General features: G+C 34.6%; 1 protein-coding gene across 4 annotated transcripts in view; it reads left to right on the top strand.

Moving 5' to 3' along the window:
* The window catches only part of PPFIA2 (PPFI scaffold protein A2), a 345661-nt gene that overhangs the window by 230306 nt on the left and 101589 nt on the right, over nucleotides 1-13766 (top strand). For 3 of the 4 annotated variants that reach the window (XM_075727716.1, XM_075727714.1, XM_075727717.1), the window contains one exon: nucleotides 5800-5874. The exons of the other annotated variant lie outside the window; for it this stretch is intronic. In XM_075727716.1, coding sequence (XP_075583831.1) covers nucleotides 5800-5874 — 75 coding nt within the window. The remainder of the gene's footprint in view (nucleotides 1-5799; nucleotides 5875-13766) is intronic. 4 annotated transcript variants of the gene reach the window in all.

Here is a 13766-nt window from a genome sequence, read left to right as displayed (position 1 = left end):
GGGGATGATGAGTGAGTTAATTTACTTTATAAATATTTACTATTTTATGTGTCTCTCAAAGAAATATTGTTGTGTCTCCTTGGGTGAGTTGTATCGCAGCAAATGAAATTGATACTGCACTGTATTATTATTATTATTTAGAAATTTAATTTTACAGAAGCTATACATATTTTCAGACATCTTTCTATATGTATTTATGCTAAAATATTTAGAAATCTGAAAACACTGGACATGGGCAGTTCTTCTACCATTTCTAGATTTTCTTCATGTTCGAAGTTAAATTCAGTGATTGTTTTTTCTAAGTGTAAGGTTAGGTTATGTCCTACAAACAATGAGCAGTGTTTAAAAAATGGAAAGTTTTAAACACTAGAGGTTAGGACTGATTACAACTGGGACCGATGTGAAATTCTGGCTTAAAATTTCTAATAGCCTTTGCTATTGCATAACTAACTTGAAATTTGCAGCTCTGTTCATAGGGAAGATAGTCTGTGTGGAAACTTCTCTTCAGTTAATCACCCTTGACCTTCATAATGTTTCAGATCTCAAAGACTTCTCTTACTGCTGCTAAGTAGCTGATATCTTTCTTTGTTTTATTTCGTGCAATGAAAAGTTGTAGAAATAATGTAAGACAACACCATGAAATATTTTGTGATATTATATATTAATATACATGGAATAGTTTATAATAAAGCAAATTAAGATGAGATTTACTAGACATCATTAGAGTTGAGTAGAAAATAGATGCTCAGGTTAACTTCACGGTTAGAATAGACATTGAGTGTAGAGTAGGTCAGGAAGTACATATTCCTTATATGCAATTCAAGATGGAGAAAAACTAGAAGAATCATTATTTTATTTATATCATTCTATAGCTATAATTAACTTCTAATATCTGTCTGAATATGTTTATTTTCCTGAAGACATTTTTCCTATTTTGCTTTAAACTTTGCATTCAACATTTAAAATGTGCATTTGGAAAGAAGAAACTGTTTGAAGCAACTTCTTCTCCAAATGCATTTTTTTGTCAATTTTTTAAGAAAAATGTCCAGTTGATCTTCACAGAGGATAGCAACTACCAGGTGTTATTGTCCTAGCTAAGATTCAAAGAACACTGGTTCTCTTAAGATTATTTCACTGCAGAAAAGTATACCTAATATTCTTGCAAATAAAACCAACCTATTCATGTCAACTTTATCACTATTTTTTTGGTCATTAGCAGGTAGCTAGGAGTGCTTTTATTCAACAGACAGTTCATCAGAAAAGAAGTGATTCAATTCTAGCATGTGCAAGTGTTTTTTAAAAGCTCTTTGTGGGCTGCAGATCTGGAGAAAAAGAAGAAAGAATTTGACAGCAAGGAAAAAAGTAGGAAGCAGTTGCTAGGAGATGGAGAAAGATGGGTGATATTTTGCACTGACAGCAGTGCTAACATGACATTGACTATGTTACATTCCAAGATAATGTGGTTGCATTTAAAAGCCAGAGGAATACCCAGTCATCTGGGCACATGTTGGATACACCCTCTAAGATGGAGAGAGCAACCCTTTTCTGCTGTGTCTGTGGCACTGCAATGGGAACCTGTCATTTAGAAATGCATATTATAGCATGTTCTGATAGATCAGGTGACATCTGATTAGTCTTACTTTGTGAAATGTTATTTAATAAAGCTTTAGTGCCCAACAAAATAGAAAAACATTGAAGGACCAGATGAAATTTTAGCAGTATGTTATTTCTGAGGCGATAAACGCAATCTCACTAAGATCATGCTTACTTCTCTGAACTATATTTACTCACTTACTGTCTTTGACTTCCAGAAAAGAGAAAACAATGTAGTATTCTAATCATTAGTTTGCATTCCTCATATGAAAAAACCCCAAATTATCAGATAAAAATAGTTTGCATTTGTTCTTGTTCCTTTATCTCTAACAAGACAGTGACTAGGAACAACAGCCTTTCCTGAACCTCTCAGAAATGAGGATGGTACTGTCTGTTTTGTTTGCTGTAACATAAATTTGAAGAGGGAACCCAATACAAAATCCTTTGCAATACATTTGTATATGGCTTTTCAGGGGCTTGGGCTGTTGCCCTGTATTTAGATTCAAAGGTTATTCAATATGAACTTACAAAGTTCAGGCAAACATTAATACAATTACTAACTGGTAAATATTGCTCAGAGTAAAATCTTTTTCAAAATATATGTATACCGCACGTTAGTATGGCATTTGTAGCCTGTATTCTTTCCTGGAATGTGAATGACCAAACCTGAAAACTTTATTCAGCTTTTGTGTTCTTCCTCAAGTTTATTTTGAAATCAATTGAAGACTGAGAGAGAAATTTAAAGTGAGAAATAAAGTTACAGTTTCTGGGCTGTAAACCGAGCAGATTTCTCCTTCAGATCAGAGTGCTGATGAAGCACTTTTCCTCTTTTTCACTGATAGAATCAAAGATTTCTCTCAACTTTAACAGCTGCTATCTATGTGGCTGAACATGAATTATTTGCAACATTTCCAATGTCACCATGGCAAATGTGAATCTGATTTAGTTGTTCACTAGTCAGATGAAACAAAAAAAGAAGTCTTCCGTGCCAATGCAGAGTTGCTTCCAGTTCCTTTAGCAACTCTTATATTCAGAGAACAAACAAGGGCCATCAGACTGCAATTTTGGTTAGGTCATTATAAAAAAGCAACTGTTGCTCTGTGTCACACTGATGCCGTTCCATGTTGTTACTGATAATGGGACAAGAATGAAAAAAATTGGATTTTAATATAGTAAGCTGATATTCAGAATAAAGACATTAATTCTCTACCTATTTTTTCTGAAGTGCCATGTAAAAAAATGTGTCTCCTAAGTTTTCTTTGAAACAAATGTCTGTTATTTTCAGGTAGTGTCGTTTTCATGCTTTAAAATGTCCATAGGATTCAGTTCTACCGTGCCACAGTGTATAAAAGTTAAGGATAATTCTTCTGATTCCAGCTTCTTGTGGAGCTGTGACCTCCTCAGTAATGTGGCCTAGTTTGTTTGCAAATTCTAACATCATTCAAAGTGAATGCCAGTGTTAGACATCTTATATTTTTAAAACATGCATTCTCATTTATAAAACACTTAGGCTTGAATACATGGAGGCTTCAGGAAACTTATAAAAATTGAAAGTAAAATTACCAACTCGTTGCGTTTCATTTCAGATATTGACAACTACTGTCTTGTGAATTTTCTTTCAATCATCTTGTCCCTCAGCAGTGCTTACAGCCAAGAGGACTGAAGCCAGGAAGATGACTCTCATTTTTCTCTGTGTTTTTTACATCTAGGTTGAGCTTTCCATTAAGAAACTATTGTCTGCCAGCTCCCACTGTGTTTAGAGAGATTGAAATCAGGCCTCCTGAGACAGAACTACACCCCTCACTGGTAGGACATGGACTATAATAGTGGAGAACTAGTGAAAGACAGAAATGGTAGTGGAAAGAGAAGCAGGATACAGAAAGAGAGTTTGGGGATCCACAGAGGAATCGGGAATGTCTGGGAAGGCACAGAGCATGGTAGGAGTAGGGAGAGAAGAGAAACATGAGTGCCAAAATGTGGACTCATACTGCCTTGGACTTTTTGTCCATCTGGATAGGGAAACAGGTCATCCAGCAGCCCTTGGAAGTTAGTAGAACTGGTGAAATAATGCTGTTTTTCAAGCAGAATATGATTTTAAAAATAGGAAGAAGGAAAGGTGAATGAAGTAAGAAATACTTTTTCAGCTACTTAAACAATTACAGTTTTTCAACTATAGCCAGAATAATTGATGCATTATACATTTGATATGAAGTATTTTTATGAAAAATATAATTAGGTGGAAATGATTAATAAATTAGAATTAGAAAATATAATATTTCAAATTAATTTTACGTATGTTAAGAGTGTTAGAATTGAATACTAAAAAATTTATATAAAATAACTCTGATGATAGCTTATGTGCTACCATAAATCTGAAGCTTTATGAGCATGTTTTCCACAAATTATGTAGCTCATTTTGGAAAGCAAGCTTTATGATTAAAGAGTTTTACATACATCTTTGATGAAAAATAGTACAAAAATTTTAATAAATAGGAAAAACATTTTGGGTTCCATTGCATATTCTCTCTGCATTCCATTGTTCTGGTGTAAGAAAACAATTGAAACACTCCTGAAAATTTGTAGTAATTTTCATTCTTATCACTGCCACTCAGAGGTGGCTCAGTCACTGCCACTTCAAGACAGCTTAAACTTCATTTCCATCAGGTGAGGAAAAGGCAGAGTCAGTTACAGCAGCTCAGTTATTGATTACATAGTCATACCCTACAAGAAATGTCCATTTAAGAAAATACTTTTTGTTTGGTCATTCCTTTGTCTACTTGCATTTTTATGTAACTGTAGGCACAAAAGGGAACATTTAACAGTTGCTTTTTTTCAGTCTTATAGTGCTGAAGGAATAGAGGAAAATTAAATCAGAAATTGGACTATAAAGTTGACGATGCTTTCTAGTCTTGGGGATTTCTTATACCTTAAAACTTGTCAACTCACTTCTCTTTTGCTTCTTTGAGCACCTCTTGCTCATGATTTCTGTTCTGTTAAGGCTAGCAACATTGTTTAGTGTATAATAAAACTATAATTACTTGAGAGCACTCAACTCGTGAATACATAAAATACATTCTCAAATTTTGTTTCTTTTAATAGAGCTGAAGTACGTAAAGAGGATGAAAAACTCAAAGTACTGGATAAGCAACTAGGTTTGCATTTGTTAGAAAGGCTGAGTAGTTTTATTTCTTAGTGTTCATTTCCTGAATATGTATTCAGCATTACCACAGTATAGCTGGAATGGAGATAGAGGTATATCCTGAGTGTTGGCTGATTAGCCAGGTTGTAAAGTCATTTAATGTGAGGTGCCTAATGAAGTTCTGTAGATTAGGAGAGGAGTTGCCATAGGCTCCTTTCATAGTCAGAAGAGAGAGAGTCACCTACACACAGCACTGAAGATCACTTTAAGTCTGATTTGCCTTTGATCACATTGGGAGACTGGCACCTGCATTGCTAGCTTAGGTTGTCTATCGCTACTTGGGCTGATGCTGAGCCAGGGCACTCAAACAACAGTAAATATGTCTTCAGAGAAATTAGATTCTTATTCTTTAAAATTAATAATTAATATTGAATAATAAATATAATAGTAATAATAGTAATAATTTAGTAGATCATAAACATCCTTAGAACAGAATAGGTCATCTATGAAGCTGGCACTAACACAGCAGTCTTTTCTGCTTATGAGAGTATATCTTGTTTATGACTTCTTGCAAAACCCAAACAAACTGCATGATGATATAAAAAAATCTTTAGTATGTGTGCCTGAAGGCAATGCTGCAAGTTATTTTTTCAATGAATTTGTTGCATTTAATTAATATGAACAGATTAGTTACCTTCCATGGAGTGGACTTAAAACATTTGCAGATGGCTTTTTCCTTACCCTTTGTAAAAGATGCTTGTGAAAAACGTTTTCTTTTTATGCCTAATGTGGTTTTAGAATATTTGCATTTGCTGTGTATTCCATAAATTTGTAAGCAAACTGTGGAAAGGCAGTATGGCATTTGAAGTTTGACACCTATTTTCATGGGTTAAGTCTTCCTATAGTTAGGTTTAAATGTTTACTACACAGTATGTCTCAAAAAAGGATGCAACACACATGCCTGCAAACAGACTGGCAAGGCATACAGTACTGCATATGGCAGATTATATAATCTTTAAAGACTGATAGAAATTACGTTACTGCACATATTTTGATTTTTCTTCTAGGTAAGGGAACGACTGAGGGTTTCTTTAGAAAGAGTCTCTGCACTGGAAGAAGAACTAGCTGCTGCTAACCAGGAGGTAACATAAAACACTTTCTCCCCTTTTGAGGTTCAGTTTCTTTAATACTCTGTCCCATGTGTTCCCTGTCACTTTTCTTAAAACTGTCAGAAAAAAAAAAAAAAAAAAAAAACAAAAACCAAAAACCATAAATTACATTCTGAGGAAACTGCTCAGTGAGGCTTGTTTAAGGTGGCTGTAAGATTAATACAACCCTCTGTTTACTTATTCTTCTTTTCCCTTGTGAGCAAACCAAAATCCAAGAGCTAGTGATAGATTCCCAAATTTCTTATTGGACATGAAAAAGGAGTCAACCAACAAATATGTCAGATACTATAAACAATTTAAATAACCTGAATTTCTTTTTTTCTGTAAAATTAAGTAAAACACACACACACATATATACACACATTATATAAATGTTAACATTGATGGAGGAAGGATTTTGGATGACCTTGAACTTCAGGTTTATCTCATCCCTTTTAATTGCAGTGTATCATGGTGAACTGTGGTGCCATATAACTATTGTGAATTTGAACAAGAGATTTTTTTCATGTATGGTAGTTTGCAGACTCTTATCTTTTCTTTGAAAGGGTGAATGGCAACACACAATTCTATTACACACACAACTGTACACAGATATAGAAAGTAATTTTGCACCCCAGAGAGATGATTCTGAGGCCAGAAAATATAAATAATGGAGTCTGCTGGTGACTTTACCATCCCCATCCCCATCTCCATCTCAATCTCCCCTGATGTGTGCTTCTCACACTGTTAAAAATAAGTCACACAAGCAATAGAATTAGATTAAAGCTATTTTGGGTTATGTCCATTTACTGGTGTCATTTTACCAGCCTTAAGGCAGAAACTGAAAACAGCCACAGAAAATCTTAAAGTACTACCAAATAATTCTGGGAAAATGGAATACCTGTAATTCAGAATAATGTGTGATAATGTAAAATAGGGACTCCTAGAGCAATTTTTTTCCAATATTAAGCTAGAAAAAGTTACTTTCTTAAAGTAACTTCTTAAAAATAAGATATGCAATTAAGATATTAGTACTTCCTTTTTATAAACTATGAATAAGATATTTTGAATCATCTCTTTCCTCTCTGAAGTAACTGCACTTTATCTGTACAAAAATAAAATCTCCCTTTTATTCTTCCATTTCATAATGTCAAGAGTACTTGTATTCAAATGATTTAGTTACACTATTTTGCATAATATGTTATTTGCACTAGTGTTTATTAAATAGAAAGCAGTCCTTTTGGTCAGTCAAGCCAACTGAGATTCATCCCATTCCTCTGATCCGTCCCATTCACAATCCAATTAAATCCAAGTTCACTTCACTGGGCATAGGACAAGGTCTTTAGAGAATCACCTTGTTATTTCAAGTTTAAAAAAAAACTAGTGGAACTCGTATTGTCAGTAAGGAATAAAACATGCACAATGAAATTAAATTGGAATAGGACTTCCATAGCCTTTCTTCCCCCAAATCCTTAGGTATATTGTACAAACTTTGTGTCTGTGTGATACTAAAAACATTTAGAAGGACATTTAATCAATCAAGCATAACATGACCATTAACTCAATCTGAATACTGTTAATCCAGTTTCCTATGAGGAACTGTTAAAGCTGAAAAATTGAAATTCAATTAAATAATAATGAAAAAAGAGCTAGATGGGAAGAGATGTGGAAGAGAATGAGTGGATTATTTTCAAACAGTTAATGCATTTGAACAACAGTTCAGATAATGTTCACACAATTAGTTATTTAAATGAGACAAAATTAATTAGACAACTGCATTATATAAGCCTGTTGTTATACTAGATTCCACAGTGAATGCACAGGCAATAAAGGGCTTTAAAAATTTATTGTACTATATATGAAAATAACTGGGCTGAGTTTCCAAGGGAATTGAATATATGTTTTTCAGTAATTTCTGTATTCCAGTCACTCAGTGTCTGTTGTCCTGAGAGAATTCATATTTTCTTTCATATCCATTTTGTCATGCTAATTGTAAGCGGGTACTACATGTTCAGGACTATATCTACATAACATGATGACAGTAAGTTGGTCCCCTGATTAAACAAATATATGATTAGGTATATAACAAGTATCAGATTCAGCGATGAAAAATAGTAGAAATGTGTATGTTAAGGTAGCACCTTTCTCTGAAAGCTTATGGCTGTGGCTCTGACACAGAGCAACACTGAGAAACTGCAGACATTCACATTCATGAGTACTTACAGGAAATATCCTTATATAAAGAGAAAAAAAACGAGAGAGGGAGACTATAGCTTTCCATCATTAGATGGTAAACAAGTTCTCATTTAACAGTCTTTGTAGCATATTACATACCTACCAAAGGGAGTGAAAACATCTGGAACTCTGGCAAAGCTGATTTCAGGTCTAGTTGCCAACATACAAAGCACTGCATACTTGACAGGAAATAGTAACACACATTGACTTTAAACTGCAGCAGCAATTGAGATGGACAATTGGACCCACTGGGGGAGCTTAGCTTGTGTAGCTAATATTTATATGTAATCATACAAGGGTAATAGAGAAGGGCTTTTGTCAGCAGATCCAACAGTGGCTATTGATACAGCATAAGTCACTGTCGTTGGTTCAGTTGAACTTTTCAGAAACAAGAATGTCCACCAAGTGGTTCATTGCTGGTTTGATTCTGTGAAGGCAATAGTTTCTATTAAAAAGTGAATATGTAGTTTATCTCCTTTTCACATAAATGCTGCACAGAAATTATTTTGATTTTATGTAATTTTAAATATGCTAGCAATTTGTAGTATTATTAAAAAGTCAATTCTCTATATAAACTACAATATAAAATATACATCAAATTATCAAGGGAATCCTTATGTTTACTACAGGTTTAACAACAATGTTATAGGGGAAAAATTAAGCAAATCAGTTACATTAACTATTCCTCTGAATGTGAAATCTTGGTTTTAAATTGTGTCAAGCTGGAGGATACTTACAGGGTGCATCAGCTACCCTTATTAAGACACGTTTACAAACAGTAAACATTGTACTGTATCTTACAAAGCATGGGATTCAGCTCCGAGTTAGTACTCCTGAATTTGGGTGTCTACATGTGAGCCAGATGTCTGAAATTCAACTGTAGTCTGCGGAGCTCTAGTAAATCCAGTCTGCCAGCTAACCTGGCGGTTAATCTGCCAGGGCTTCCAGATACAACACAGAATTGGCAGGAGAGCGGTGTCTGTCTGGAGCTAGAGGTGAGGAGGGAATACCCCTTGTCACTACGAAGACACCAGATGCCTATGTTAGGCAGCTAACTCTCACAACAGGCTCTCATGTAGACACCTAATGCATAGACGGCTAAATTTAGGTGTCTTACTCCTTACAACGAGCAGAAGTTCTCTGAATCAGGCAGTGGGCTTCCAGATACGGGGGAGATACAAAATGGGCCTATATTATGCTTAAAGCATTGATTGAAAATTTTTTAAATATACGTTTTAGTGGGGGAAAAATTATTTGACTATATATTTTATTTTGCTGCAATGGATTAGTGGCAGTAGAAGGGACCGTTAAACATAGCAGCAATCTGGATTGCTGTTAGAGAGTTTTCATGCAGACTGGGGCAAGTTAACTGTCTACAGTAATTAAACTCCATAGTCATCCTTATAATATTTACTTTTTCTCCCCAATTACCACACAATGTACCCAAAATTATCACACTTTTGTCTTTCATGTGTACACTGGAAGCCATTATTTGTTCACAACTGGTAGATGTTGTCTGTTGTAGCTAAGATGAATAGTAGATATTGTTAACAATAAAAAAGTACTGTAAAACATAGCTACATTTGCTTACCCCTCAGGTGCTTTTAAAATGATGCTGGTTTTCCTCTGGTTCCATGAGGTCTCTCCAAATAGTTTTGTCGCTGAATGTTATAATTTGCCGCTAGCAATTAGACAAGCTGCAAGTGGTACATCCAATACCAAAGCTCAGTGGTACAATAGTGTCTGTCTATGAACATTTTGAAGGCAAATGTGATGCTTTTCAATGAGTATGTGAACATTTTCAAATTCCAACAAGGTTCTGCTAACCAGCTTCCTTTTTACACACTGATTGGAGAAGAACGAGTCTCATTTGCAAGGCAAGTGGGATGCGCATTTTCCTTCCTGGTTTTATCATTTATGATCTTCATGGAAATTAACTTTAATATTGAAATTACTGACAAGATAACTACTTTTATTCCACAGCTTTTGAGATCCTCTTGCTAGCGTTGTGTGTGTGAGTCTTTGTTAAAAGTAAGCTAAACCACAGCATGTGCAAACAACACACTAAGATGTTTCATTAGCACGATATATCACCAGGAACACAAGCTCTAGTGGCTTCCACAGGGCAGGGATACATAAATTATAGACAGGTGGTACCATGGCCCATACTGATGCTTTTAAATCCATTTCTGCTGCAGTGTGCAGTCTTAAATGACAACTGTTGCGACTTCCATTAACAGGTTTCACTGTTTCCCAGAACTGTCAACAAATAGCTTCCCAAAAAATGACCTTCAGAGCTTTCTTCCAAGGCTTCTATGTAAAATTAAGATTTGTACATAGTTAATACTATACTGGGAAAAAGTAATTTTTTAAATGGCTGTGCTTACTTTGCACATGAATTTTCTCCTGCCCTTCTTAAACAGTTATCCAGCCCCTGTAAAATCTTCCTGTGTTAATAAGAATTGTATGATAAGTGGCTTTCCAAAACCCTTTTTTGTTTCTGGTTAATATGTTGGCTTTTCCATCTTTTCTCATTAGTAGAAAATGTGGCATGGAAAGTACAGCTTTAATTACATTTATTATCTCAAAGATATACTTTAGGAACCCAGAAAACACTGGGACTGTGTAGAATATGAAATTAGAGAAATTACTGGTCTATATATCACTATACTACCATACGCTTTTCTTCAGCATTTGTTGAAAATGCCAATGCTGTTTGCAAATGACAAACAACATTGTATTTCTTCTGTCAATTGACACATAGATTATATTTGAAACACTCAGGCTTCCTTTTAAAACCTCATTGTTACAATTTCCACTTACTTCTACAGAATTTTACTCAACCTTTGAGGATAAATTTAACTCCTGGAGCTATCAGAGAGATTGCAGGTGATTTGGACCATAGATCTCTGCTTCATGTAACTGCATGTATTCTCTTATTTGGGCAGTGGGCTTCTTCCTGAGAGTGGGTTTGTTTATTCATTAGGGTGCCCTAACGCTATTTTTTATATCATCCGTGAAAGCATTCGTAAATGATTTACATCACTGAAGAGAAAGGATGATTTGCGATTTATGATTCTTTCTATTCTATACCAGAAACACCAGAAAATGTAGCCACTTATTCACCAAAGAACTTTCAAATACCAAGTTAATTGCCTAACTTTTGCTATGCAGGGCAAGTCAAGAAACCAGTAAAAAATGCAGAGACTTTTAACAGTTGAGGACAGTTTTGACTCTGACCATGAGGGATGCTGCAGACATGATTGTAGTATCATTACTGCTAATGAAATATTCTGTAATATTTAATATATGCGGGTTTTAAAGTAAAACCTCAGTTAACTGTGGTGTGTTCTTTTTACCCATGGGTCCATGTGAAAACATATTTTTGTCCCCAGCTGTTTCAGGTCCTATTAGCTTAAGGCACTTTTTGTTACAGGATTTCCTTGGTGACCTTAGTCTTTGTATGTAATACAATGCAAAGTGATTTTTGGAGTAGAAATGTTGTTAAAGGAATACTTTGCTGAGAAAAATAGCATGTGCATTTCTTGAATGTATAATATACATAGAATTTCATCCCTCTACAATTCAGAAATGATGGATATCAAATATCTGGATGAAACTGGGTGAAATTCAGTGACTTTTTTTCTGAAGAAGGCCAAGCTAGATGGCTTATACCTATAAGCCCTACCAACTGGGGCCCACACTTACGTTCCTCACTGACTTCAGGTGACAAGACACCATCTTCATTAGTGAGCACATGAGAAAAATCTAAAGCTGTCTGCTGAAAGACACTGCATAACTTTCTTTTTTTTTCCAGCATATAAAACACTGCACACAATTCATAAGGACAGAAAATCACATGCATATGTTTTAGATAATTAGGTAATCATGCAATTAGAAACTATATGCACTGTATGAATAAGTGACTTTAAGTATAATTTTCTGCAAAAAAATCTGAAACAGCCTTCATCTATAGTATCCCATTTTACCGTATTTTCTCAGAACGGTGTAATTGAAAGTTATTGCTTTGTAAACTCTCTCCTACAGATTAATTTTTTTATTTTTTTTTAAGCTATGGCTTTACACAGGTCTAATTCTGGAGAGACCTTTGTGGTCTGAAATTTAATTTTAAATGTCTGTGTAACTGTGCCAAATTATATCTTTTCTGCAAAGATGCATGTAATTAAAAATATCTTGGTTTGAAATGTAATCTTTATGTGCTATTTGTAATTGCTTTTCATTCTACCTTTAACCTTAGCCATCCAGTTTAAATGTTAACTCTGCAGAAAGTTATTGTTGCCCTTAAGTTTTAAATACGGTAATGAAGCAAAATGATGATTTTTTTTGTGGATGTTTGTCTTACTCCATGTTCCACAGCATTAATTTCTGTCTCTACACATTTGAATTAGGATATGTGGCATGGCAGCTGAAGAGGTTGAAAATTACTACAGCAACACTACATCCTTCATTGTTTTATTTTTTTACAAAGTCAAAAAAAAATAAGCACAAGAAATAATCAGTTAAGTTGCTATAGCTATTTAATTTTATGTCTTCAACTAATTCTAGTCTAAGTTCTCAGAGGGGAAAAAACACTAAAATTCTTTGTGGATATTGAGGGCAGCAGAGCTTAATTCGCATTGCCATCGAAAGCATTTTTCACTAAATTCAGGGCAGAACTGGTCTAAAATTCAATACATTTTTCAGATAGTCACTTAAGAACATTAATTTCTATTGACATATTTGAGATGAACATCACTATTCCACTTACAAAAGTGGTTTCTCAGTATAATTTCCATAAATACCTATCACAGAGAAAAATTTTCCAAACAATTTCTACTAGAAAAAGAACATATATTTTCTGCAGTGATGGCAGATAATGATTTTGCACATATTTGAGAATTGCTGCATGAAAATCTTGATAAAAAATGCTTGTAGATTTAATTTCCCCTTTTATAATTTTCCTTAGTCACTGAGGCCTATTTATGTGTTGGCCACAGTGTATTAGTGGCAACCCAGTAATATATGTTAAATAGGCTCAGCAACTTCAGTCTTCACTGAAATGATTTTGCAGAGCAGAATTGTATAGCTGCCCAAATGTCTTAGGGTATTTTCAAAAGAGATCCGGAAATGCTGTGTTCTCTTACCCCTCCATTTAGCATGTAGCCACCTGTAACAAATCCTAAAGTACTGATAGCATGTTCAAATTTTGCACTGACTTTTCATCTAGTTTGAATATCTCCTACATATTCTTTAAAAGAAACCAATTTGTAAGAAAGACTGTGATTAACAGAAAGGATGCGTAGTCTGTGCTCGTGTTCATGGAGAGCGTCTTGAGGAAAAATGTAGCTGAAGGGAGAGGCTTTTTATTCCTTCACTTATCCAGTGTGTTTAATAGTTGTCCTAATAAAATCGTTGATAACAAGTGCTTGGTAACTTGTATATATTACTCCATTTTCAATATCATGTAACAAAGACAATTGTTACATTCTATTTTTATTTTCAAAATATTCTAAAATCCCAAATATGGATGGATTAGGGTGCTTCAGGATGTTACTGCTGTTAAGGAAGGAGTCAGATTCTTCCACTGAAATGATAGATCCAGGCTACTAAGCATCTCCATTGCAATTTTGGTGTTTTTCTTAGGACATTGC

The sequence above is a fragment of the Pelecanus crispus genome, chromosome 1 (genome assembly GCF_030463565.1).
Source record: "Pelecanus crispus isolate bPelCri1 chromosome 1, bPelCri1.pri, whole genome shotgun sequence".
In the NCBI taxonomy this organism is placed as follows: Eukaryota; Metazoa; Chordata; class Aves; order Pelecaniformes; family Pelecanidae; genus Pelecanus; species Pelecanus crispus.
The sequence above is the reverse complement of the archived record's forward strand: the minus strand, read 5'-3'. Positions and strand labels throughout refer to the sequence as shown.